The sequence below is a fragment of the Bacidia gigantensis genome, assembly GCF_019456465.1.
Source record: "Bacidia gigantensis strain McMullin 20006 chromosome Unknown contig_49, whole genome shotgun sequence".
In the NCBI taxonomy this organism is placed as follows: Eukaryota; Fungi; Ascomycota; class Lecanoromycetes; order Lecanorales; family Ramalinaceae; genus Bacidia; species Bacidia gigantensis.
Genome location: NW_025408612.1, coordinates 81,570 through 108,326, shown reverse-complemented (window position 1 = coordinate 108,326; position 26,757 = coordinate 81,570). Strand labels below are relative to the sequence as shown.

At 49.3% G+C, this 26,757-nt stretch overlaps 8 protein-coding genes across 8 annotated transcripts; 4 read left to right on the top strand and 4 right to left on the bottom strand.

Moving 5' to 3' along the window:
* Positions 1 to 1,645: 1,645 nt before the first annotated feature.
* KY384_000106 (uncharacterized protein) lies at positions 1,646 to 3,733 on the bottom strand (the record flags this gene model as incomplete). Its single annotated transcript, XM_044808643.1, has 1 exon — positions 1,646 to 3,733. The coding sequence occupies one exon, from the start codon at positions 3,731 to 3,733 to the stop codon at positions 1,646 to 1,648; it is 2,088 nt and encodes a 695-aa protein (XP_044665396.1).
* A 2,428-nt stretch (positions 3,734 to 6,161) lies between these two features.
* Positions 6,162 to 8,578, top strand: KY384_000105 (uncharacterized protein; the record flags this gene model as incomplete). Its single annotated transcript, XM_044808642.1, has 4 exons — positions 6,162 to 7,108; positions 7,155 to 7,249; positions 7,310 to 8,089; positions 8,325 to 8,578. 4 exons carry the CDS (start codon positions 6,162 to 6,164, stop codon positions 8,576 to 8,578), a joined length of 2,076 nt encoding a protein of 691 aa, XP_044665395.1.
* A 495-nt stretch (positions 8,579 to 9,073) lies between these two features.
* Positions 9,074 to 11,224, top strand: KY384_000104 (uncharacterized protein; the record flags this gene model as incomplete). Its single annotated transcript, XM_044808641.1, has 1 exon — positions 9,074 to 11,224. The coding sequence occupies one exon, from the start codon at positions 9,074 to 9,076 to the stop codon at positions 11,222 to 11,224; it is 2,151 nt and encodes a 716-aa protein (XP_044665394.1).
* Positions 11,225 to 13,350: 2,126 nt separating this feature from the next.
* On the bottom strand, positions 13,351 to 14,223 carry KY384_000103 (uncharacterized protein; the record flags this gene model as incomplete). The annotated part of the gene is made up of 1 exon (XM_044808640.1): positions 13,351 to 14,223. One exon carries the CDS (start codon positions 14,221 to 14,223, stop codon positions 13,351 to 13,353), a length of 873 nt encoding a protein of 290 aa, XP_044665393.1.
* Positions 14,224 to 14,735: 512 nt separating this feature from the next.
* KY384_000102 (uncharacterized protein) lies at positions 14,736 to 15,644 on the top strand (the record flags this gene model as incomplete). The annotated part of the gene is made up of 1 exon (XM_044808639.1): positions 14,736 to 15,644. The coding sequence occupies one exon, from the start codon at positions 14,736 to 14,738 to the stop codon at positions 15,642 to 15,644; it is 909 nt and encodes a 302-aa protein (XP_044665392.1).
* A 2,724-nt stretch (positions 15,645 to 18,368) lies between these two features.
* On the top strand, positions 18,369 to 19,901 carry KY384_000101 (uncharacterized protein; the record flags this gene model as incomplete). Its single annotated transcript, XM_044808638.1, has 4 exons — positions 18,369 to 18,641; positions 18,691 to 19,000; positions 19,295 to 19,632; positions 19,785 to 19,901. The coding sequence occupies 4 exons, from the start codon at positions 18,369 to 18,371 to the stop codon at positions 19,899 to 19,901; spliced, it is 1,038 nt and encodes a 345-aa protein (XP_044665391.1).
* A 157-nt stretch (positions 19,902 to 20,058) lies between these two features.
* KY384_000100 (uncharacterized protein) lies at positions 20,059 to 22,572 on the bottom strand (the record flags this gene model as incomplete). The annotated part of the gene is made up of 1 exon (XM_044808637.1): positions 20,059 to 22,572. The coding sequence occupies one exon, from the start codon at positions 22,570 to 22,572 to the stop codon at positions 20,059 to 20,061; it is 2,514 nt and encodes an 837-aa protein (XP_044665390.1).
* Positions 22,573 to 23,798: 1,226 nt separating this feature from the next.
* On the bottom strand, positions 23,799 to 25,945 carry KY384_000099 (uncharacterized protein; the record flags this gene model as incomplete). The annotated part of the gene is made up of 3 exons (XM_044808636.1): positions 23,799 to 25,486; positions 25,536 to 25,774; positions 25,845 to 25,945. 3 exons carry the CDS (start codon positions 25,943 to 25,945, stop codon positions 23,799 to 23,801), a joined length of 2,028 nt encoding a protein of 675 aa, XP_044665389.1.
* Positions 25,946 to 26,757: the final 812 nt, after the last annotated feature.

The following is a 26,757-nucleotide window of genomic DNA, read 5'->3' as shown; positions in this document are numbered from 1 at the left end:
GGATCCGCAGGCACCCCCGAATAATCCCCCTAAACGTCACGCTCACGTCCCCATAGACTTCCACCGCCATCACCATCGTGACGTTTTGCCCGCATGGCTCCCCTCCTGCCCCTTCTGCCCCTTCCCCTCCTACCCCTCCCCCTCCCCCCTCCCCCTTGCCCTTCCCCTACCCCTTTCCCTTTTACTAAAGGAAACCCCTCCCGCCCCTCCCCATCAAAATACACCACCGCGCACGCGCTGCCGCGTAATTGTCGCGCATCCAGTAGTGGGGTTGGATCAGGGATGTAAGAAGCTGGTAAGGGGAAGGGCGGGAAGCAGATGCGTGTTCGGAGAGTACAGGGGGGCGGAGGGGGATGTTGGGCGAGGGACTGGGGGAGGGATCGGGGAAGGGGGAGGGGGAGGGGCAGGGGGAGGGGGGGGGGAAGGGGGCGAAGTATGATGTTTGTGAGATGGATGGTAGAGGGGAAGGGAGGGCGGGGGCGGGGGAGAAGGAGGGGAAGGAGGGGGTTTGCGCTGTGCTGAGGAAAGGGTTAGGGGGGAGGAGGAGGAGGAGAAGTAGGAGGAGGAGGTGTGGGATTAGTTGGAGAGGGCGCATTTCAAGGGGGAAGGGGGAGGTTGTGGTGAGCGGCCCGGGAGAGACGAGGGAGGGAGGAAGTGGGTGTAGATTCGTGGTGTAGAGGGGAGGGGGAGAGGGCGTGGTGGAGTATTGCGCGGTGGGGTATATGGGCTGTGCAATCAGTGGAGATGCGCATTTCGCGTCGAGAATCAGATTGTGGAGATAGTGGAGTCCCGACTTATGTCTGTGCTGTGTTTGCTTCGGGGGGTTTCATTGTCGCTTGGATGTCTGCGTCGCTTGCGCGGTGGGGCTTCCTTTGAACAAGGTATGCAGAGTCGTGGAATTTGTCCGAGAAGGTGGGGAAGAGGGTGTTATTTAATGTTCAGCGGCTGACTTGGATTGAGGATGCGAAGGGGATGGTTGAGTTGGCAAAAGATGTGGGGAGGAGAAAAAAGATTTAGTCGCGCAGGGTGATAGAGGTAACGCTTGTTGCATTAGATACTCCCTGGGAAGACATCCCGAGTATGCCTTTGTTGATTAAAGGACTAAGAGAGATATTGGATAGCGAGAGAGAAGATAGCTCAGGTCAGGGAGATTGAAAGGAGAAACTAGAAAATAAAATTTATTCCTATGGCAGAAGACAATTAAGAAATAAATTTTTAATGTACAGATTTTCCCAACAGTTAAAGAGGCGATGAGAATAACATGTTGGACTGCGCAAGAGAACATGAGAAGGCGGGGAAAAGGACGAAATTAGTGGAAATGGCACTTGGAGATTAGAGTTCATGGATTGCAGACTTATTGGCAAATGAAACAAAGTCTGAGAAGGTGGGTTGGATTACGCGGAACTCGAAAGTGCCAGAAAGACAAACGCCTTCGTTTTGGAGGGGCACTTGTCGAGAGTGGCAATAGCTGGGTTAGTGCTGAGCATTTGCAGGCTCCGAAAAGCAGTAAAGTGTAGATGTTTGTCACTAGCTACTCAATCGTATCGTTTTTTGCCTCTCCAGATGTTGCTATTGACGGCTTCTCTTCCACGTTACCGGGGGAAATGGTAGCACTTGAACCCAGTAAGGAGCTCCAGTCTTACTTCTAGGGCAAGCGCGTCGTGTTGAAAAGGCGATTCCCAGTGTCAATAGTGCGGGTACCGACAAAGCTGGTATCAGAGGTCCGTAGTGCAACCAAGTTGACATCTGCATACTTTCCAATGTCTTTATTAAGTGTGCCGTCCTTGATGCATTTGGCTTGGACAGTACCAGCCACGATGAAGACACGGATGGTAGCGTGAAGCGTGCGGACATGTTCGACAAACTCTTTGACTGACCTGCCGGAGTGGACAACAGAGTCTACGAGGATGACTGTGGATTGGCCCCTCAAGTGATGGAGCTTCAGATCGTCGGGGGCTTTGGCGTGGACGAACATGGCGAGAGGGAAAGCATCACTGACACCAAAAGCCATGGGTTCACCTCCCCTCATCATGGCTACGATTGTTGTGCGTTCCTCGTGAAGCAATTGACAGCCTTTGACTTCGTTGCCCTGAACGTGCTTGATCGTACGCTCCTCCATGCCAATTTCAGTGGTGAGATGTTCAACCGCTAAGTAGAATCCAGCGCGACGATGCGCTTCCCTAAGATTGTTGCCAGCGATTGTTGAGTCACGCATAGCTGATGCTAGCAATTGTGAGGCACCCAACTTTTCTTTGTCGGCAAGAATGATTTTTAGAAATCTTCCAGTCTCTGTTTTCTGAGCTTCCATGATAGACGCGACGGAGTCTGTGCCAATAAGATTGATAAGAGGAAGCTTGTTCGTATCCAGTCGTGGAGGAGCATCTTTCGGCAGCAAGACCTGCCATGCGCGAAGACCAAGGTCGTAGGCCTCAGAGAGCTTTCCGTCCATACTTGCGCTCCTAGAATGCTTGTCACCAACAACTATGACAGCCTGGTGTGCTTTCTTTAGCATTTTGATGTCTACTGGACTGTCCCCAAAAGCCCAGACACAGATCGAATGATGCTCTCGAAGATATGTGGTTAGTTTACCCTTGATCTTAGGGGTGATGATCAATGTATCAGCAAGTCGACCTCCACCGATGACTTTGACTCCGTCATGAACGCCGTGGGCTTTGAGGACCAATTGCCAAACACGAAGGAGACCACTGGTGACGATCATTGCGCCAACGGCGGGATTGTCCTCCACGGATTTCAATAGCTTGACAAAGTCTGGGTACATGGTCACCTTCTTGGCGACCTCTTCACAGATATTTTCGTATTCCTCGTCATTCGCTGTCTCTTCGTAGAGCAACAATGCTTGGCAAAAGGCTATATATGAGTACTCCAATAGACTGCTGAAGAGCGTAGTCAAAGCGTTGCTCTCGCCGACCAAGTTCGAGGATTCTGAGACCGCTTTCCAGAACATTTTCCCCGTGTCTTGGGCAGTCATAGTCTTGTCGGCATCCATAACGAGCATGATCTTTGGGTGAGGATCCTTCTGAAAACATGTGCCGTCGACCGCCTTTTGAACATTCAATTCATTCCGCGTTTTGTCTTGGTCGCGGAAGTGGATGAGCAATTTTTTGATGTTCAAAATTGGTTCGGGAGCCGAAGGGATGGTTGTGAATAAGATACCATGATTGCGGCAAAGATGACGCATGGCTTTCTTCTCAAACTCTTGCCAGTCTTCGAGTTGCTTCTCTGTCAAGTTCTCACGGGTTTTCTTACTATCCTTTCGGCGACGCTCCGCAACTTCATTTGCAGGAACATCGAGGTAGAGGATATGCGTGTATGTAGCGAGGTCTTTGTTGGTGTAAATTGGAACTGGGGCCTCTTCTTTCTTAGACCAAAGGGCGTAGTGCCCAGCAACAACGGCAATTTGATTTGTGGGTGTGCACTTCCCTTCCACTTTACCGATGGCTTTCTCACGGAAGAAGACTTTGTTTTTCTCAGTCTGGGCATCGAAAGTCTCAAAGTTGTCACTAAAAACGTCTTTGATGGCCTTTGACCCATCGTGAAAGGCGAATGCATGCTCCCCCAGATTCTCTTTCAACTGGTACAACAACGTCGTCTTCCCACAACCCGAGACGCCGTAGAGACCGATAAAGGGCCGTTGGTCACCAGCAAGTTTGGCCTTTGCATGGTCTTTCTCTGAAAGGCCTGTGGTAGGAGGCTCCAAACATGATCCTGCCATCTCGTTGGTGTTTTGATTGTCAGAGAGATCACTCAGTGCTATTAATGAAGAGCTATTGGGGTTGAACTGAAAGCTTCGGCTAGGCTTGATGTTGTCAAATGCTTTCGAAAGCTTCCAAGAAATTAAAAATGTGAGGTGATCGAGTGAATGAAGTGGTCAAGTAAATCAAGTGTTCGAGTGAATAAAGTGATCGAGTGAATGTTCTTCTCAAGGTTATGCTTTTTATTGGGTCACAGAGACATCTTGCGTCAGTGGCATCGGCAGCAGCAGGGGTGAAGTAAGTGCGATCTGCATGGGCCCGAATGAGCGGTCGGAAAGTCCCACCTTCTTCGAGCCAAGCAAATTCCAGTCTGCTCATGTAGTTTTTGACCATGAAATCTGGCAGAAGTAGAGCCAGTTTTACTTGTCGGTAGTTGGAGATCGCGAGAATTGGACTGGATAGATGCCGTCCAGAAGAATGGACCAAACTATCCCTCGATCAGGGAAGCAAAGGCCACACCCTTCGTAACCTCCGACCAACCTTTCCAAACTTCACCGGATCAAGGCCATGACGCAACGCCACCTCTCCAAGTTTGTGGTCCTTCCAGGGATTGATGACCTCACACACGCCCCTCCAATACGGGCTCCTGCACATCAAAGCAGCCACCCGATAGAACCCCCAACGCATCGTATACTTTACCAACATATATGCAATGGGCAAACCATGCCGTCCAAGATCAGAAGTTGGCAACTTCCGAACTGGGAATCCATCATACTGTGCTCTGATAGTAGCAAACAATACGTCCGAAGTTTCACTTAGCCTCTTTAACGCATTTGGCGCGTTGCGGTGTTCCAGCAGCTCCTCGCGCAGGCGGTCACGGTACCACGACGGCGGTGATTGGTGTGAGAGACTGAGCATGCGGTGCCAACGTGAAAGAACGTGGTTGCCTATTCCCCGCATGGCTGTAGATGTGGAGTTATGCAGGGATAGTGGAGTACGGAAGCTGGCATACTAGCTCATTGACACTCTGGATTGAATGACAACGTCTCGGGGCAGCGAGGCTGGCTTGTGGCAAGTTAGGGTTGACCTTCTAGGAGGTAGAGTATCAAATCGAAGTGGAAGTAATTTCCAAAGCAAGAATCGAGTAGTATGATGGATGAGACAACACATGTTGAGGAGAGCGGACAGCTGTAGATATGTGGCAAACAAAGCGGCTGCCCGATTGAGATTTAAGATACAGCTAGTGTATAGTACGACTAGCGTATCTGGACTAGTACATTACATGACGTCACTCCACGCTGACTAAGGATTGGCTTGGCTCGCCGAGTCTTGGCACTGTTGACCGAGGGCATTTTCATCATGCAAGACTGGGCGCCTTATACGAGATTACATCTGCCAGCTCCATGGACTCATCTCGACGACAAACGATGCATTAACGTAAGACTCGACCACATTGATCAAGGAAAGAGTGCCTTCAACTAATTCAATCCATCCATAAGAAGCAATCGGAGCTCATGCATATCTTCCGGTCGCGTTCCTTCTCTCAATTTCTGACATACACAATGAACTATAACCTCTAAGGTAAATTTTGTTGTTTCGAAATATCTATGCTCATCCAATGGTGGGGAACGACTTTACCGAGCAACAAGGACGCACCCTACAAAGCCAGCGAGGCGCTGACGCGGGATCTCTGAGAGGCAATATGATCCCGCGAGGATAGTCTCCAATCAGCAGACCGTTCGACCCTACTTGTCTGGAGCTGCTAAGGTTCTGTTGAAAGTAAATGAGGGTGCTCACATTCTGCAACGCCAACAGGTTTTGTCCTTTCCATTCCGCCAGCCAGGACTCAGCATCAGCATGCTCCCAGTCCCGTAGATCGAGGGACCCAGAGATTTGAAGTGCGGTAGATCATCTAGGTGTCGCCTGATTCCGAGACACATTTTGCACTGCGTGGAATATCGCTGCCTATGGGTAGCTGCACCAACAGCGGAATGATGTTTCAGTTTACGCGCATGTCACCGGACTTCTGATGCATCGTACAACATCATGGCATAAATCATCTCAAAAGTTTAATGCTGTGCAGATAGACTTATGAGTCTCAAAATAGCCTTTCATAATTACAGCCACGCCTGCATGAAATGCCATCCCTGGCGAATACCAACAAAGTCTCTTCAACATTGCGTCAACAGCCCGGTATATGAGGCTTTTGGACGCAGCAGGCAGTTTCAGCCCACTGTTCAAATATCTCACATATATCAAACATCATGGTCCCGACCGTGAACAGGAACAGCTTAAGCAAATACGCCAGCCATACATACGACAGAAATGAATCGCTCTCCGTCGTCATTCCTGCACACGATATTGCTGTTCTTGAGATGCTGCTTCGCAGATGATGTCAGTACTTCTGTGCTCTATCCCCATCATCTCTCGCTCAGAAAAGAGTAGTTTATGCAATGCAGCTCGAGGGCGGTGATACCGAACGTGCCAGGCGCAGGGTATCGAGACCTAAGCATTCCCACTGCAATCAACTCACTAGTTCAGCTCTGCGGGGATTTTAGCAACGGTTTGGGCATATTCTGCTATACAGACGAGGGACCATTAGCGGTGTTCACACCCCTACCAGCACTTTTCGATACTGCACAGCATTCATATCTCAGGAAATCATGTGCCACTAACTGCTGGTGTACCCGTCGTCGGAGGGAAGACGATGTCGTTCGGTCGTCCGGAGTGGTGATAGCACCAGTCGGTCCCGGCTTCTATGTTCAGAATGCCAACGGCTTCTATCTTCTGGACATCGATGGTGACCCGGGGCAAAGCTCGGTCAACAACGCAGCTGGAGGAAACGATGGAGGTCACGCCTCAACTGATGATGACACGGCGTGGGAAGGGAGCATTCAAGACGATCTGGGCGAGGTTGGTGGAGCCTCTGATTTGACTAACTCGCAGCCCAGCTGGCTTTCGGAAGGTTTTGGAGAACCTCGTGGCAACCCATCGTATTTAAGCCTTTCAAGTATTCCTAGCCATCTAGATGATGACCAAGATGACTTTGGCAGCATTGCTACTACCATCGATACGGAGTCCGATGGTTTTGCTTCGGCGATTATGAACCCCACACAAGACGCCCTGTATGCTGATCCGACTTGGGATGAAGGGGTCATCTGCTCCGTAGATCTCTTCGGGAATCCTTCTGCAGATGACTGTCGAGCAGCCATAGAATCACTGGATGCAGCTTTACCACATGGCTTGCTAGAGCCGCGTTGGTATCGCAACCAGCAATTTGCGGAACAATTCGTCAGTTCTCTTGAAGCGCCGGTCATAAAACTACCGTGGAGTAAGACTGTTGGTAAGGACTTTAGCTTTGTCGAACAGCTTCAGAACTCGATTGAAGAAGTTAGGTACTTGCGTCTTCGCGATTCGAATGATCCCTTTTCGATCCGTCAGCGACTCGGAGAACTTTGATTACATCGAAGCTCGAGCGAATGCCATCAATAAGAAGTGTGTCTCAGGTGGAGGCACCGGAGGCTGGGCGAGGGCAGGTAAAGCTTCTCTGAACCCACTCCATCCCTGACCATCGGTCAATTGAGCTAACATCGCAGGCACGACAAAACAAGCCATCGCCATATACCTCTTTGGCCCCAGATCAACCATGGCCGAGCGTCTCAACATCGACCAAACATGCGGCATCAACTACGCCGGCGTCACCGAATGCCAATATGAATCCAACGACAAGGAGAACGTTAACCCAAGCACGCCGCCCGCAATCCCTGACCCAAATGCAGTCGCCAAACCAATAGCAAGCCAATGCAGCGGCACATGCGCCGGAGCTTGCGGAGAAGGCTGCCAGTGCGCCTACGCCGACCTCGACATTTTCAATCAACGCCACGTAGCGAGCGACATACCCTTTTCCGCCACCTGGGGCACCTTCGCGTGCCAAGCTCTAACATACGCCGCGGTGGGCGCATCATCGTATGCGAAACTCGGCACAGCGTGCTCATCTGGCCGCTGTCTCCTCGAAGCTAATGGCTCGGTGGCTGTGGCGAATGCTAGTGGCACGCTCCCACCGCTGCCGGATGCGTACAGTAGCTCGCCTTTGACGTGCGCGTGTAATTGCACGTATGCTAGCCATGGCTGTTGTTTTGCCAATCCGGTGTACGAGGATCGGTTTCAGAAGGCGAATGTTACGATTCTGGGGCCTGCTGGTACGTGCTGTGATCATAAGACTGGGATCTGGGTGCCGAATGGGGTCGTGGGTCAGGATCTGGCGAAAGATCCCGCTTGTGTTGCGGCGGCGGGTGCTTCGTCGGTGGTGGCGGTGCAAAGTACGTCGCGCAGTGTGAGTAGTACTGCTGTTAGGGTGACTGGCAGCGCGGGGACTGGTTCGGGAGGTAGTGGTCGAAGATTTAGATCATAAGAGACTCCTTCCGCTGCCCCTACAACCTACTTGCTCTCATCCCTTCTCAGTCTCAAAAGGCTCATGCGCTTGTACCGTCGTTATCCTCACTTCTACTACCCCTCTTATACTCTTCGGAAGGTTTTTCTGCTTGGTATGCAAATCCGAGTCTTTTGGTTTTGGGCGGGCTTTAGGCAGCAACGATTCTTGGCACCCGGCAGAAATGGCACCTACTACAAAACAGGTTTCAACACAGATATGTCTCTACCAGGCCAGCAAACGACCAGTCGCGAAGAGTCCATTCCGAGTCGCGAAGGCCATGCATAAAGGTCTGTTGCATATCAGGAAGGCGCGCGTCATGGCTCTCCCGAAGGACAAACACCTGAGAGCGAATCCAACGCTATTTAGTAGTGCGTCTGAGAACCATGGAGTTTATGGCGGCTACCGTGATTCATTGGGTACAAAATCTGAGTAATCATATCCGGGCAAAGCGACAACCCGTGAGCCTGGATTGTCTCACTCTGTAAGGCATATTCTAGGCAGATGCATAGCGCCGTCACAGCTCTTGACTCTTCGCACCGCCTTGTTTGAGATTCGACTTTCCTTGATAACAAGTCATCCCACAAGTCCTGCTATTAAATTTAGCTTGAAATTACCCCTTGGATTTGTACGCGATCTATGTGATTTGTAAATATAAGAGAACATACCTCAAGCTCTGGCGACAAACTGCTTCATTCATTGCCTTGCACAGACGAGATACGAGCTGCAAAGGGTTTTAGCGATCGCGTTTCAACTATCGACGTGTTGGAGCCCGTAGACCATTTGGCCAGATCGGATTAAGCTCAGGGAAAGAGATGCGCTGAGCTGAGAGACTGGAATCATTTGTTTCCTATTGCCAAACTCGATGACGCTTCTCATTTAGCCAGTCGATCATTCTTGCCGGGCATCTCAGATTCAAGAAATAATAAGTATGCCTCAGTCAGATCGGACTAGTGACAAGCAAATACGTGAGAAATTAGACATCGGTTCGATAATTAGTGCCGTGGAGCAGCAGTTGAAGACTTATCCAGAGCACGAATATTGCGATGGAAGCTGCACCGGCCAGCAAATTCTGAACAAGCTGTCACTTTCAGGTGAACCGGGAGGTACCATGTCGCGAAAAACCCAGCCAAGGATTGTACCAACTGGAAGAGTTTGTCAGGATGGAACATGGCTTGAGCAACAAAACCGTACTCCCTTCGAATATAGTGCGCTTGGATCTGGGGATGCTGTCATACGACTTGTGCGTATCAAGCATGCTTATTTTCCAAAAGACATTATTGAGTGTGATATGAAAAATGTCGATCTGAACACAAATCCTGGCTTTGCAGCTCTCTCTTACTATTGGGGTCCACGTGTTTTCAATTGCCAGATGATTTGTAACGGAAAATTGATGGCGATCACTGCGACATTAAATGCAGCACTCAAGAGGGTTCGTAATGATTTCTACTCCAATTATTTCACGATGTTCGTCGACAACTTTGGCGCAAATGAACACCTCATCTGGGTGGATGCTTTGTGCATCAATCAGAATGATGAAGTAGAGCGCGACAGCCAAGTAAGACTCATGCGCCGAATCTATAGTCAAGCGACAGTGGTTCACGTAGACCTGGGTCATACGGACCTAAGTCGTTCAAACAGATCAGAATGGTTTCAGGGTTACGATCTTCTCAAGAGGCTGGCTTCAGCCGCCAAAGATATCGTACCAACTTCAAGGCGTGAATCAGAGGATCTGTATAGCAGATTTGGAATTTATCCTACACATCCTGCCTGGGTTACTTACCTTGACATTTTCGCAATGCCCTGGTTTCAGAGAACATGGACGGTGCAAGATGTCGTCTTAGCGAAAAACGCCATGGTCCGCTTTGGGGACTTCACGTTCTCATGGTCCTTACTTTCTCAATCTTTTAAGATGTTGGAGCACCTCGAATTTGATGTGAAAAGCAAGGAGGTCGTGCGCGGGTTTGAACACTTAAAGATCCTGGAAAGATTGATCGACGTGCCAAAGCACGATTCAAGCGGCATGAATCTCCTCTCACTTTTGCAGCTGACCACTGATTTCTCTGTTTCGGATCCAAAGGACAAAATACACGCCTTGTTGGGCCTTGCTGGAGTGAACGATCAATTGAATGGGCCGCATTTTACGGCTGACTATAGCATGTCGACCGAAGCCTTGTATCTGAGATGCGGAATATACTTCGTTAGGACAAATTGCGCAGACCAGATGCTACCTTTTGCGGGCCTACAGCATAGAAGTTCACAGCTTAGAGAGATTCCTTCATGGGTGCCGGATTGGTCTTCCCAGTCCAATGTTCATTGTTCTCCACCAGTAGCAGACCTTCGACCAACGGCGTACACTGCTACACCAGGGACAAAACTCCATGCTAGGTTGAAAATAGCCTCATCCTCACCGAAGTTCCGGTCTAACATCCTCGTCATGAAGAGGAAAATTGTAGACCGACTTGCTTTTGTAAGCGAAACCTTGTGCCTGGACAATCGACTGAAGACGCCTAACGATCTAGAGGCCATGATCTTCCTCCACTGGCATCAAACTGCTGAACGGCAGACGTTCCTCCATTATGATAAGTCTTCTCCCAGACAGATATACACCGATATTCTCGAATCATTCATCTGCACCTTGCTCATGGATTCTGTCGATGAAAGTCCACAGATGACCGAGATCCGAAATCTCAAGACCACATACAGCTTCGCCATGAGCGCTCTCCAAGGAATTGCCCGAGATAACAGTAAGATCAGCCTCAGTTATCTAGAACCAAAGAATGAACGGGACACCCTTCTGCGTCGAATGCTCGAGGCATGCTCGGGCCGTAAGGTTGCGGTGACCCAGCGCGGTCTCATCGGACTAGTTCCCAGATGCACCAAGCTCGGAGATCAAGTCAACCTATTCCACGGCGTATCCGTGCCATTTATTACAAGAGACTCGGAGAGATCGCTGACTATTGAAGGTCACACTGGAAGACCCGTGGAGTTGGTGGGAGACGCATATATCCATGGACTTATGCGAGGTGAAGCGATGGGTCTCGGAGGTAATAGCGACGAGGAAGATGTCTGGATATGCTGATCCCTCGTCATCTCAAGAATCGATGACGGACTTTTTTTTAAAATTGACTGGCTAGACAGAGCCCGTTTGTTCATCTCAGACGTGATACTATTCTCAGGGGGCACAAGTCCCTCCCGCGCTCTCTCAGATCCATCAAGCTCGAGATGCTGCGCTACAGATCGTGCATACCTTCTGATTACGTCGTGACCTAGGCACTACACTACTACGTCCGAAAACCGCAACCGGGCTTTATCTCACCAGGTGCCGGATTGGGCAGTACGTGAGCATGACGATGTGATGTGTGTTTCGATGGGGAATTGGGCACATGTATGCTTTCGCCTGGGGACTGCCATTGCAACTCGAGTGACTCTACATCTGATGAAACGCTACAGCATGCCGCGGGATTATCGAATCCTTCTTCTAGAACGGCTGTCTACGGATGAGCCAAATTACATGAGCGGTCTGGATTAGCGCTTTGACGAGCGTTGGGTGAAATGGCTTCACGAGTAATGAACGCCAGTGCAGCTTGCATGTGCAACTATTCTGCCCAATCTAAGAGTATTGTGTCGTTGGGTGGCCTCCAGGTTGGCTGGAATCTTTTCCGGAAAAGACGGATGGTGTGACCATATCAATATGTTTGTGCGACAATTCGAGCTTATGAGCACCGATACTCTAAACGTATCTTACACATGATGGCAATGAAGGGCTGGCACCATCTCTGCTCCGTCATTTGCCATTCTCAATGTAGGTTTGTAATTTGGCGAGCTGCTTGCCATGAGTGCATCTCGAGGTATGTTGCTGAGGATTGACCGTATAAATGAAGAGTCGACAGTGCGTATAACATCGAAGTTGATGGCATAAGGAAAGCCATGCAAAACAAGTCCCTGGCGCACCTAAGACTGTCACCTCTTCCACCTGCTTTTGAGGATGCTATGCATAGACTGGCAGATGTGTTACCAATGAACCGTATCGGAATCTGTACTCCTTTGCTTGTGCTGTGTTCTCAAACGCATGCACGTTGTCAAACTGGTGGAAGTATTGCTTAATTCCGGAAACTTCAATGTTGTGCCCGATCGCTTGGTAGGAACAAGTAGTCCCCTGACCATAGTCCGAAGATCACTGTTCGGCACGACTCTCAAGATTATTCAGAAAGAGTCCATAATCCTTTATTGGTGCCTTATAAATGATGTAAATGCTGAAGTCTCCCGCTTCCAAGCTCGGATGCCAAGATCAAGCTAGTCTTTCCCGATCGGTCTGATACCTTAGCACGGCCAAACTAGTCAATCCGAGCCAAATCTTTCTGGGCTTTAGTCTATCTTAGCGCTGGTCAAGAGTCCAATGTATAAGGTTGGACCGTACTAGCTTACAATAGTTGAGAGTGCCAAGAGTGGCGGCTGCCTAGAAGACCAATAAACTCAGATAGTGGGGGCTTGTCAAGCTTCGAAGAGCGCTCTCATCTGACAACCAAAGTTGGAGTCGTGAGCTCAGAGATGCCTTCAGCCAAAGATCGCTTGTACATTGCGCTCTACGCACGTGGTGGGCATGGCAATTAAGACACGTATGTTGTCCAATTCTTTCCACCTGTGGCTAGTATTGAGTAAGCCGCAGCTACCACTGGGCCATGATCATAGGCCCCAAGGTCGAAACGAAGGATGCCCTCGGCATGCGCTTACATGCCAAGAACCGACTCGGCCCAGAAGGCAATGCGGTGTGGGAATTCGAGTAGGTTGACATCACTCTACTTCCTACTTAAATGCTCCTTGTGCGTGTCGTGGTAAGGAAGATTGAGGACAAGAAGCGTGTGCTTCGAATATTAAATGAGGTGCCCATTGTGCAGAATGATGCCAATTTCAACTGTCGAGTGTGGGTCATGTTGGCCTTGAAAGCATTGCAGGGAGATGCGAAGGCGCTGGGTAATTCAAAGTTGGATTGGGATGTTGTGAGGGAGGCTGCCTTGGAGTACGTTCGGAAGAAGAAAGGTCAGAATCGGTGACAGGCGGGCTCGAACACGTATAATCCGGACAAGGTTCCTGCCTTCGATTTGTTGGAGGAAAAAGAGACAATCTCGTGAATAGCTATCGTCGGGTGCCTTGGGATCAGATCAGGCCAAGGGTCGCAATAGCGGCGACCGTGAATGTTCTTTTTCTTTATATGGGGCCCCAGTACTCAAGCCGAATCAGGTCCATTTCCCGAGCCTCAGATAGCGGCTCGAGGAAGTTGTCAATGTAATCACTCCACCAGAAGTTTCTCGGGTTTGCATACCGAGCAGAGGTGTACTCCCAGTAGGCGGGATACCACCCGGCGGTCTCCCAATCCACGATGCCTACAACTTTATCGCCTTTGACCATGATGTTCAAGGTGCTCAGATCGCCATGCGTAAATTGTAAGGGCCAATCTGTTGACCTGTGCCAATCGATGAATCGCTGCACATCGGGGATTCCACATGTGTCAAGCCCAGATCTGAGCCACCTGTGAAATTCGCTGACCCCGCTCTTGAAGGGACCAAAGTAAATTGTCGGGCAAAAAGGCATGCGCCCATCATAGATAGGTCCACCATTCACATTCTCACATCCTACACCTTCCACTGGCTTTAGGCTATGCAGATTCCGAATCATGAGCTTCAGCTGATGGAAGATTTTGGCTTTCGATTCCTCGGACAGTTTTGGCCAGCATTTGTGTAACATCTCGCCATCAATTCTTTCCATGACTGAGTAAATGAGATGTTTCCGACGAAACGCCGCATAAATCTTGGGCACAGGGATCGTTGTGTTCTTGGCAATAAATTGGATCGTGTTTGCTTCCGCTACACCATGCTTGATGCAAATACCGCCAGGTAGAAACAGCACCCCTTGCTTTCGCCAGCGAGTCGACAGCTTTAGCAGTAGCTTGCTACCGCACAATTTGGTGATCACCAGCGTTGAGGCGCGGCGGACAAAGGTGGCGTTGATAGGTTCGCTGCCTGCGCGCCGAATGTCGTTCTCGCGCGCAATCGCGCGCTTTTCCTGCTCCTCAGTGATCATACTTTGCACATGACATGAATCTAATCTGGAGCACTGATGAAGATCATGATTGTACTCGCCAGTGTACAGTCTGGATCTACTGGAGGAAATCGATACTGACAGGGAAAGTTCGAAGAGTTGCCAAGGCTCTAGTAAATCTCGATTAGCGGCTCAACGATGATCCGGTCTCCGGGCAATGACGTCATCCCCAAAACAACCCAAGACAGAATGAAGGTAAACAACTTCTTACTAGTCACTTCTTCTGCCACATCAAGCCTGTGCACTCTAGCATTGCCACCATCATGATGACTTACCACTATTAGCATAGTCTTCATCTCTTGCCACCCCAGAAGCCCACCACGTACAGGTCATTAGTGGGTCGGTTTTGAACTCAATCCAAGGCCTCATTTCCTTCCCATAAACAACGGTGCTCATCCCTGGCCAGCCAATCCAGATGGATGTTTCCTAGAGTTTTGGAGCTAAATTGATTAGTAACCCTATCAGTCACCCACTGTCAACAATAATAATCTCCTATGCGTCCGCTAGTATCGAGCGATATTCGCGCTGACCTCGTCTCTAATGGCCCTGTACTATTGATCGATGTCTCATCCTTACCGATTCCCAGGTTCATCTCGCACCTAAACTACGGAAACTTGATCAGCAAACTTCCATTGGAGATATGGAGACAGATCATAGATGAACATGCCAAACTCATCCATCCCAAATACTGGTGTGTTCGTCCCAAGGCCATTCAAGAATCCCAGCACGGGAAAACGCTGTTTTGCCAAGGCGTTACTTTCAATCTCGACTTAGCAGATCAATTCTCTGTGGCCGATGCTGAGGACTTCCTGACTTCAACCGTGGGTTTTCAGCAAGGTCGCAATGATCAAATCAATGAAATTGGCAACTTGAAAAATGATGCGCCCCCGCGTTCTCCAGATCGGAACGATTACACTGATGAAGCTTCAGACAGCGAGGATGGAACGTTCGAAGCTGAGGACACAAAGGATCGCTATTGTATCTTCATGCCTAACGAAGAGGGCCCGATGGTCCTGCCCTTTCGACCGAGTAACTACGCTGACATCACCGTCCCTGACTGGATTGCCTTCTGCGACAACGGTGACTGCTGGGTCTGCGAAGGGGAGCGCAGAATGTGTCCTGGCTGCACGGGTGGCAAGTATCAGAAATTTGATTGCTTTGGAAGCTGCGGGAGCGGGCTGGCCTGTCCCTTATGTATTGGTATGCAGTTTGCTTGGGACGACAAGGATTTTTTAGAAACATACAACCACCCTTATGCGCCACCGAAGAAGGAATTAGTGGCGCGCTTTGCAAGACTCAATAGACGACTGGAGGAGTTTGGCTATGGACGATGGGAACCAGATATGGCTTCTCTGAAGGACTTGAAGGATGCAGGTGAGACATGGGTGAAAGAATACAAATAGAGCGAGAAAATGGGGTGTGAACCAATTAGCTTGGCAGCTCAAGCCTTGTAGATGAAAGCCAGGCTCGGAAGTTGAGTGGCTACTCTTGAGGGGCAAGTCCAAACTTCATTACCGAGTATACGTTACCACTGATTGCCAGATACTACTTCAAGCCTAGTGCTCTTAATAAAAATGTCTCCTCTCCCCCTGCGTCTCTGCTCTTATATAGTCATTGGCCTGATTTCTGTACACCCCTCTTTCATTTTTATAGAGAATTCTGCGATTGATGCGAGCTTGCGTCCGGGAAACCTTCATTTGAAGCTCAAATCTCGCGGCTTTTCAGTCTTAATGAACTGCAGGTGAACTTCGTTAATAGCCCGCAAAATCCTGCGGCTTCATGAAAAGGACTTCCAAGATAGACCAAGACTATTCGGCTTCATTAGCATCTCCAAGACGAGCGAGACTCATGCCAGCTTACAGACTCAGATTTTTCGCCCCCAGACCTTACCTGGCCCAGTGAAAGGATAGCAAGGGCCAAAATTCACTCCCGGATTTCTCTGCCATAAAACGACCATGAGATGTTATAGATTTGTCAGGGCAAAGAAGACGCCAAGCCCTTATTCAATTCACAGATATCTAAGCTATCAAAGCATAACTCAATCATGCACATCGGCTAGTGCCACATGTGGCAGAGCGATCACGCACAAAGAAAGCGCCCCGTATCGGCAAATGCACACCGCCACCGCCAATGTAAAAACCCCACTCGGCTCTTGGAAAGATGGCAAACAACCAAAACCAAATAGTCTGGTCGCTGACGATCAAACCTACTTCCGCCATTCAGCGCCGTCTTGGCGAGTCTACGCGAGATATCGAAACAAAGAAAATAAAGAGCCAGGATTTCGCCTGGAAAATACTCACTCATCATTTACCCGAGCGCCAAAACAACAGCCACAGCACATGCAAACAGCCTCAAGCCTTCAAATCTAGGAAAACATCATCCACCATGAAAGTTCCAGCAGCCCTCGCCTCCATTCTCCTCAAAACCGCTGCGCTTTCCTTACCATCTCTCACCCTACGCATGATCCCCCGCTACTTCCATCTTCTCAGACCTGTCTTGCTAGCGCGCACACACCCTTTCCCATTCCTAAACCCCTAACCCATTTCCCCTCCCCAGTCCTGTCACATCTCTACCTCCACAGCACCTTACGCGCACCTCTTCCCCAGCAACTGCTCCCACACCGCCACCATCACGCCCTCCCCACCCTCCAATTATTCCATCCAACCCGCAGCAAACCCGCAGCAGCCCCGTCGGTGCAGACGATACCTATCCCTAGGCCTGCGTTTAGAAGCCCGATCAGGTTTGCATTGAGGGGGGGGTGGTTCCGATACGGGTGGAAAGGTGGGGGTTTGATGGGTTTGGTGCGTTGAGGGAGCTGGGGAGTTGAGGGAGATGGGGAGTTGGGGGAAGGAGCGGAGGAAAGAGCGGGTGAAACGGGGTTGGTGACGTGTGGAGGAATAAGGAGCGGGAGGGGAGGGGGAGGGGCGGATTATGAGGGGTTTTGGGAAGCGATGCGAGAGTGGAAAGGGCAGATGAAGAAGATGAGATAGTCGTGATAATAGACGGTTAGTTGTCACGCCTTACTGACCAACATGTTTATCTTGTTGATCAAATTGTTAGGTTGGTGAATTCATTGACTAATCAGTTATCCGCTTGTCTGGTTTGTCAAACCACTGCTGCTTTTCATACAGCAGCAGCTGTTCTGGGCATTTTTACCTATTTAGTCTCTAAAGGGGTTCACCGTTGATATACTCCGATTAGCTCTTGCATCAATATTCACAGGCTGAACTCATCGTCGAAGCCTAAGGGTCATATAGCGATACCAAGTCTCGGGAGGGTAGGGGTCAGTATACTCTCAGACTAGAAAGCATAATGTATGAACTTGGGTGTACAAAATCGGCACGATCCAGTTAGTGAATTGAAGGCTTCTTTCTTAAGAGGGACCTTTAGTGATCAGACCTGACTAATGAATCAATCAATCAGAAAGACATTCTGTATGGCTGAGTACGTATTGAGGTCCCTTCACCTTTCGCAGATATTACAATACTGTATCCGAGGAGGCCTGTGCGATCGTCTGAGTCTCCGTCATGGCGTGTTCGCTCACTTGTTGCGATGCAGCTTTTGAGACGTTTACACTCTTTTCGTTTTTCTGATTGGACCGCAATTGTGTTACCGTGAATGATGGCACCCATGGCGACGGCATTCCTCTCTACGCTCGAAGTCTACGGCATCAAAGTGCGAAATTTGGGGGCTTTAAATGTCGGGTAGGTCAAAGACCCGTCGTCGCAATATCTCGCTTAGAGCACTTTTCTTGAAATGACTGTCTTTCTGTGATGTTCGGGCCTAGTCCGATGCGCGCATTGCGCTTCTTGTAGGGCTTGTATAATAATGATCAAGGCGAAATCCGTCGAAAATAGAATTCTTCCTTTCACATTCTCCTGATCTCATGTATGAAGCAAAGCGCTCGGACAAATGGTCGTAGGGTGTATCTACATTAGTTCAATACTCCAATAGCGCGTGGGCACTATTTGAGTAAACTTAGATGGCGATATTGGCGACCTTATGATCGGATCTAGTCCGGCTCATTGCGACGCATTTGAGTTTTTTGATAACAATCATTTGGTACCAATATTTCTGCTCATTATTACTCTACTCTTCTTGTGTTGTGTCTCCGAGAAAGTGTCACTATGCATTTTCAAATCACAACATCTTGGCTACTCGCTTTTGTCCTGTTTCTAGACTTCGGAAGCTGTGGGGATGCTGTGTGGTTGGTATTTGCAGAACCGCCACCACCATCGAAAGGACAGCAACAATTTGATACCGAAATAACAAATTCCTTACAAAAGATTCTAGACTCGTCACAAGTACTTGCCATCCACTCACAGTGGCTGGCCAAAGTCGCATTTTGGAGGATAGAGGCTACGGAAGATGAAGCCGAAGCGGCGCGCAGGATTCCGGGAGTAAGTAATTACACTGTAATTGCAGACTTGAGTCTGAATACGGGCGAAGATTGAGACCGTCGAGAGAAGCTCGCCGCTCGAGGCTGATGACGACGATGAGGGAGGCTTCGTGCCTAGCAGCAGCTCGCCGTCCGGCAATGTGACAAATTTCGATACATCCGAGCTGGATTTCAATCTTGATCCCATTGACCTTCGACTTCTTTCATGGCCGCCAAACAAAGATGTTCCCAGAGCAGATCTCATCCCTCCATACAAATTCAACCCTCGTTCTAGTCGGGATCCGGCTAACATATATGTGATTGACATGGGAGTCAATGTCGGCAATGAGGTATTTCCCTACTGTCAAAACGATTCGGATAGTAAATGATTATTCCAGGACTTCAGTCATCTCGCTACACGATCAGAGGATTGGATCTACACAGCAGGTATTGATCACAGTGAGACAGACAGCAGTGCGAAGGGACACGGCACATGCGTTGCATCCAAGGCCTTAGGCTCAATCAACGGCATTTTCAAGAGCTCATCGCTGGTACCTGTGAAAATATCATATCAAACAGCTGATCTTTCCGAAGCTCTCGTGACACTTCTGGACAGAATTTACCATTCGTCTGACCAGGCAAGGGCAGTGATAGTGTTGTCGCTCACACACCCAGTATCTTATGATCGCGGAACAACAATACCCACCAGAACATGGAGAGAGATTGATTTACATTTTATGGACCTAATGACTAGCCTCGAAATCAATATTGTTTTGGCAGCCGGTAATCACGCAGACCGTAGTGCCTCCGTTGATACTTTTCCAGCACGGCTACCGAATTCCGGAGGACTTTTCATCACGGCGGGAGCAGCTACGCAAGAAGGCAATAGGGAACTCAGCTCCCAATTTCTTCCCAACGAACCATGGGCCATAGGCGAAAAAGTCGCTTGTGCAGGGTTACCGGGTCAGCCGCAGACTGTCATCAAAAGTGGCACCTCCTTTGCAGCCCCAGCTGTAAGTGAGGTTAGGTCGATCGAAAATCATTTGGAGATGCTGACTATTTCAGGTCGCTGGTCTCATAGCTTACTTTATATCCAATGGAAATCTCTGGCCTGGTTTTAGCAAAGATATATTATTCGTACAACAGACTAAAAAATATATCACAGAGGTTGCCTCGAGAAAATACAGTCCAGTCACTGACCAAAGCCTCCCTGTCATTTGGAATCTGGAAGACTCGTCGATATCGAATGTCGCTAATCAAAGCAGCCCGCTTGAAAGTGTAGTGAGACAGCCGGCAGATCTCACATCATGAATACAAGTTCCGCTGCGACTTATGTTTGGGAACGTGGTAAGGAAGAAGCAGGAGTTCCCCAGTCGATATCTCCATTGGGACCTAGCCCGGGCATTGTAAAAATTCCAAAAAAACGGATTGACTTCACTTCAAAAGATCACCAGATTCCAAGCTTTTTCCTCCTCCATTGATGACTCTTGAAGGGATTTGATGGCCTTTCCATACATCAAATCTGGGATGCAGCAAGGACCGACGATTCTCACCTGCAGTGCATTCTCTTCATCTGGAGAATCTTCCTCTCGGAGACTATCTTCTGCAACTTCTTCGGACTCGCAAGGTCTGAGAACGAACGGAAGCTTGCCTCCCCTCAAGATTACTAGCAAATCTCCATCTTGTGCCGATGAAGGAACGAGACATAAGCGCGCTGACTCAGTGATACATAGACGTCGTAAGTCACGCGAGGCGTCGAATGGGTATGTGTATTGGTCGAGACTTTCTTGATCTCGAATGCTCATTAAATCATGAGAATTCTGGACAGTCGAGTTTAGGGTGTCTCGGATCCTATCTACAGAGTATCCCACGACAGTCAATTTAACGTACTCGGATACATTCTGAGCTACAGCTTTGGTGAATCCTGCAGCGGCATATTTGCAGCCAAAGTAGTCCCAGCAATCTTTGAGCTTAGCATGGGAAGTCGGCACACGCCAATCGGGAACCCATGACGGCAGGTCCTCCGAGTTCTGGTCTCGGTGAGTGTTGAGAATACATAGTATGTCTAGATTACGGTCTCGGTTGATAATGTACTTTGTGACTTCCTGATAGACTTGAGAGACCGTCTTTTCGTAGTCAATTTCGATACATGGTACAGTATTTGTGGCAGAATCATCTGCTGTTTCCGTTGGTGTTCCCGCCATGTTGAGGACTGAATACACTTTATCCCTTGGGTCCATCGCATCAAACTCCCGTCCGACCATAAGCAAGTCCACAAGGCCACCAGCATGATAGTACCAGACACTTCTAATGTGCCCAAATGGGTTTATAACTGCCTGTCCGTATACCCAGCCCCGCTGCAGGAATTCGAGCGGAGCTTGGCTTCTTGCGAACTCTTCCCCGACTGTTTTAGAGTCCTGCTTCTGTATAAAGTTCCTGACGCTAGGTAACCTTGCTGCACAGCGCTTCAGAGCATACCATGACATTTCATCATCACCACAACGGACCTCAATCTTCTTCGCCACCGCGACTTCTTGTCGAATCCAGCTTCGTCGAAAGTACGACCGTCGATACAAAGCGACGAGAGCCCTATAAATACTCTCCAGTCTGTCATAGCAGGTCACATTGTGCTGTCGGAGTAGAACTCTCTGCCGATCTCTGCGTCTGTCAAACATTTTGAGAAAATCTACAGCCATCCCGCTCTCCTCGTCCGCCTTCCCGAGCCAAACAACGACTCGATGAGCAGATCTGTAAACATCATGCATACGACGAACTTGACTGTTTCTCTCTGGGATGTTCTCTTGATCTATACACAAGGCATCTACCCAGAGATAGCGGTATCCGTCGGAGGGCCGTAGATGGATGAGTGCCGAATGGAGATTCTTAGTGATGAATAAACGCTTTGTTTCGCATCGGATTGAGTATGGACGCTCAGAAGATCCCCAGGTATACGACAAGGCTTCATACTGCCCTCTATATATGCTCTCGTTGTTTTCACGTCCAAAGTCTTCTCTTGGGCCAAAGGTCATGGGCAGTAGCTTCCCCACCAAAGGTGATTTGTCATTGGCACCTTTGAGAACCAGTATGCGTGTCTGGCTTGGAGAGATCCTGGCATAAGTGTACGTCTCAAGCCGTGGGTCATGCTCATCAAGTGCATTCTCATTGTCTGTTGCACTGGCGACAATCCCAGACTTACCCTCTAGCCGAAGTGGGCAGTCTGGATCACAGCGTTGATTCTGAGGTGATGCTTCGTAATTTGTGACAGATATATCAGAGACGGACGATACGGATGACGATCGCTCGATATCTTTCAATTCATCAACAAACTCTCCTTGGGCCATCGAGAATGCCTTCATCTGGCGCTTGGTCTCCTTTCGTGCCTTTTTTGCGAGCTCCTCGTGGTTTTCCATCGTCAGATCCCCAGCGTTTGTCAATTGACTCTCTGGGCGTAATTCTGGCCCATCATTGTCGTAGTCTATATCGAAATTGCCGTGCATATCAAGTGCAACAGAATCGCCTTTAGGCCATCGACCCGTGCGTCTCAGGTTTGCGTAAAACCTTTCGTCCAGGTCCTCTCTAGTTATTGAAATGTTTGAGGATTTTGCGAGTAATTTCCCTTGCGGTCGTTGTAGACTGGTAGCAGTTGAGGCTAAAGGCGCCTCGTTGTACTCGGTGTGCCTAGAGTCTCCCATGATCTCACTACTTTGCTCCTCCTCGGCTAATCCCCGTCCATGCCTTTTCTGGGGCTCTTTTGGTGGGCTTGGGGAGAGACGGAAGACTTGTCGATCCTGGAGGAAAACATAGGCGAATTTCCCGCTCACAGGCCCTCCAATTACCCCTTCTTGTAACCATCGCATTCTGCCGTCGACCATGACGCCTTTACGAGGCCACTGTCGATCATCATCACTTCCGACATCTGGATGATCCTGGCGAGCTTCTGCGTTACTAGACATTCAGAATTCGAATATTAACTAGTGAGAGACAAAAAAAAGCCCTCTTCTTTGGTTAGTGATTGCGAATGGACAGTTCAGATCAAAGGAAAGATAAAATGCGGGGTTGGAAAGCGTTTGCAAATGCCAACACTTGATGCCCGGCTTTGACCTCGGCATTGGACCATCACATCCTTCTTTTTTATGACGCAAAAATGTAAGGTCAGTAGTCTCTTTTGTGTTCCCAGTAGACGTTCGTCCCAGGGTCGGGACTCCATATACTGAGTAGAATATTTCAATTGTTGATAAAAGCAATATAGTTGACCGAACTCATCTGCGCTCTCAAAAACCACGGAAACAGATGCTAATATGCAGTCAATGTATCAGAGAGTCAAAAGAGAAGGAGCATTTAAAGAATTCTAAATCGAACTACTTCAAAGCATTCAATTTTACCTACGTAGCCTGCTTTTTCCACTCCCTTTTCAGACCCATGATTCAAGTGATTGCACGCAGGCTTGAGCTTTACCGCAATAACATATAACTGTTTTATTCAAGTTTCATTTTAGCTAGTGTGGTGTGAAAAGATGATGGACAAAATAGCGGGGACTTTATGCTTCTACCAAATTTCCTGTAGAATTATTAAGCTATCGCGCATTCTATTCTTTGCCAAGGTGGGCCTCCTTGGGAAAGACACCTTAGTTGTGGCCAAATGTCACTGTGTCATCCGCAGCCAAGCTACATTCGAAGAGTCAATCGCTGATGTAGGCGACCGGATCAACAACCTGCAACCCATTGTGCCGGTGATACTATTTTGTGAAGAAACTCTTCAGAGCATTCATGTCATCACCATTTTTTCTCCTATGCTGAATCTTCCTCAAGACACGGATTTGTGACTGTGTCGCTCCCTTATATTTGGCAGTCATGATTCAGACCCTGGGCTTCTGCAGTAAGCCAATCAATTCATTCATATGAATCCTTGATATCGCAGAAGTGAAGACCAACCTATGTATTCGGAACATAGGTATCGTTAGTGACCAAAGGGAGACAGATCTGATCGACTCTAAAACGTAAAGCATTCCGCCAAATTACGCAAAAAGCGAAGGATGTTTATCAACTCACTTGCACCGCACTTCCCACCCCACTCAGACCTCCTGATCCCAGATCCTGGCTCCCCAGCGTCCCCAACGGCATCGACGCCGCACCAAACCCCAACCCATCAAACTCCCCTGGCCCACTCCCCAACAAAGCCCTCACACTAATCCCCCCCACCGGCACGCCAAGCGACCCAATATCGACACCATTCCTCCCCCCTCTGCCTGCACATCCCTCGTGACAGGCACAGCTATCGTCTCGCCTTCCAAACTCGTCTCATCCCTTACAACCGTCAAATTAACCACCTCAACGCTCCTCGTGTATTTCTCCCACGACCTGCCCCCCACCCCAGCCGAGCCATCCTTCCCCTCGAACGCGAAATCCTGCCTGTGGCTGCCAAAACTGTAGGATTGGTCGTCGGCGTCGGTGTCGAAGTACTTCCCTTCGCCGGACTGCGTAATCGTCCAGGACGCAGTCATGTCGGCGGGCGCAGTTGCGTTGATGGGGCTAAGTTGGACTTCTTGCGTGCTGGTGTCGAGCGGCATCAGGGCCGGACTGTCGAGGTTGAAATTCTGGATGCCGTTGGGGAAGACGGAGGGCCCGGTTATGGAGAGGGAGAGCCCGCTGGAGACGCTGCCGGAGAGAGAGAGGCTGCCGGCTGACGGCTTGGACCAGGTTGTGTTGACGCTGAGCGGGTAGGTGTATTCTCGGGAATATCCGGATTTGGAGGTGTCGTTGCCCTTGGTGGACTGGGTGATGGCTTGTGTGCGGCCTTCGTCGGTTAAAGAGCCGGCGTTATGGAAGGAGAGGTCTTGCGCCCAGGAGCCGCTGGACGAGCTTATGCTGAGGGAGCGGGAGACTTCGATGCTGTAAGTCAAAGACTCAGGGTCGCCTGTGGAGGTGGTGGATTTCGAGGATGAGACTTCGATCCTGGGGTTTTCTGCCTGTATCGAGGGGGGCTCTGGTTGAGAGATGGTGGGGCCGTCGCTGTTGAAGAGGAAGATGGTTCCGCTGATAACCCACCATCCTTCGACCGTGTCAGAGAGTGTCGCATTGCCTTTTCCGTCGTCATTCAGTCCGACGATCTTGATCTGGAACTCATGATCTTTACCATCGGAGAGATAACCCAGCCACGGCGTGACATCGATCTCATGTTGCTTGAGATCATAAGTGCCTATTTGGACGACGGGCTGCCAAATGCCCGGCACTAGGCCACCAGTAAAAATGTATGGAAAGGGCCACGAGACACCAGCCAATTTCCCGTCAATGAGCAATTGTACTTCGCGAAATGGCGAGTAGCGAACAAGGCTATCACCTGTCCGCCTCTTGAAAGTGTCGGCGTCTGAGGTGAGGACAGCATTGTACCAGAATTCTTCCCTTTGCTGCCCGCAAGCTGATAGAGACACGACAGCTTTATTGTACTTAGATTTGAACGAGTAAGTCACCTTCGCGACATCACTTGGTACTGAGAAGGCACTTCCCTCGTCTTTCCCAGAGTTTCCTCTGGAAATTGGTAGGATTTCATCTGCGACCTGACGATTTTGGGGTACGGTAAAGAATGTAGCAGTGAGGGTTGTAATCAAGGGTCCAGTATATGGACCTCTGACAATGTTTGGCATGTCAAAAATCAGCTTCTGCTCCTGCTTCCAGAGGGTATTATATTGGTCCATTTCCTTCACGTAAGTCCAGATTATGCCATCCGGGGTAGGTTCCGAGGTTGTTGTCCTGAAGACTTCTATATCACCCAGGTACATAATACCCATTCTATCAAATTGTTCGCCCTTCACCCTCACGGTGAAATTCATGGTCACCCGGTTGAACGCGCAAGGTGGGGGTTTGTAAGTACCTAAATTGTTTAGGAGAGTCAGGGTATAGGAGCACACGCTTATGCTGACCGACGAAAGGGAAACCATATGTGTTCTCAAACACCTTCTCCATGAGGGTCATAGTATGTACACAACCATATTTACCCTCTTCCTTTGGTGTGAAGACAGGCTCGTAGATTTGAAAGTTGACGAGTGGATCCGAAGATTGAGTCAAATTGTTCAGAGTACTGTTCACAAGGCTCAATCCTGAAAAGGCAGCTTCAATATAGGTAGGAAGAGACAGGATGTAAGTGACAACTGCGAAGCAACTGATAATGCTAAGCCTTGAAAACATGTCGAATAGATGAGAAGCTCAAAGACAGCTCGTGGATAGCCTACTGTGCATATATAGCCCATGAGAGCAGCACAAGCAGCGACAGCGCCAACATGGCGGAGCGGGTTGATGTCTCCGGGAGATCTGAGACTTTCTGCCGGCGCATGAGTTGGTGGACCGTTAGCTTGCGCAGAGCCAGCAAACGCTCCCTCCGCGCTTCCCCTCCCTCCCATCAATAAGCTGCAATGTCTCTAAAAACTCTGGTGGTCGCAGACGGTGCCAAAAAAAGATCGAAAGCCTTGTTGAGGTTCAGCCTGCGGCTCTCACGATTTATTTCCGAGCCGCGACCACCATGACCGAAAGTTCCAAGGCTGACTCGACGGGAGGCATCTCAGCTTTACTTTAAATTCTCCCACAGAAACTATCATCGTATACAAGGTTCTCATAGACCTGACTAAGATGGAAGGAAAATGAAATGGGCAGCTATTTTAACGCACTGCAAGTGCACTTCAGTACACTTCTACTAATTTATGCACGCTCTACGAAGGGTGATCAGATCTTGCGCAGCTGAACGTGAAGTCGCACGATCTGTCAGCTGGTAAATGCATGGCTTCTGTTGTTGGGAGCAGAATCAAGACCAAACCGAAAACTCGCGGCTCAAGACCAACGAGAGTCAGGCTTCAAGGTTGCAACCAGCGCCGCAGTGAAAACTCGCCATGATAGCAAGTACAAATTACCGAGAGCAATGGGTTGAGAGCATATCGAGGTTGTGCGAGAACCGCTAAGCAAAGACCTGGGAGCTTCTCATATCGCGTCTCGCCAAACGAGAAACGGAATGCATTACCACAAAGATATCATTCAGACACCCACCTGGCAATAGAATTATCATCGTATCCAAGCAAGTACGAAGGGACGAAGAGGAGACAGGACAAGATAAGGGTACGAATATAGGACTCTGAGGCCCCACCCACTACTATT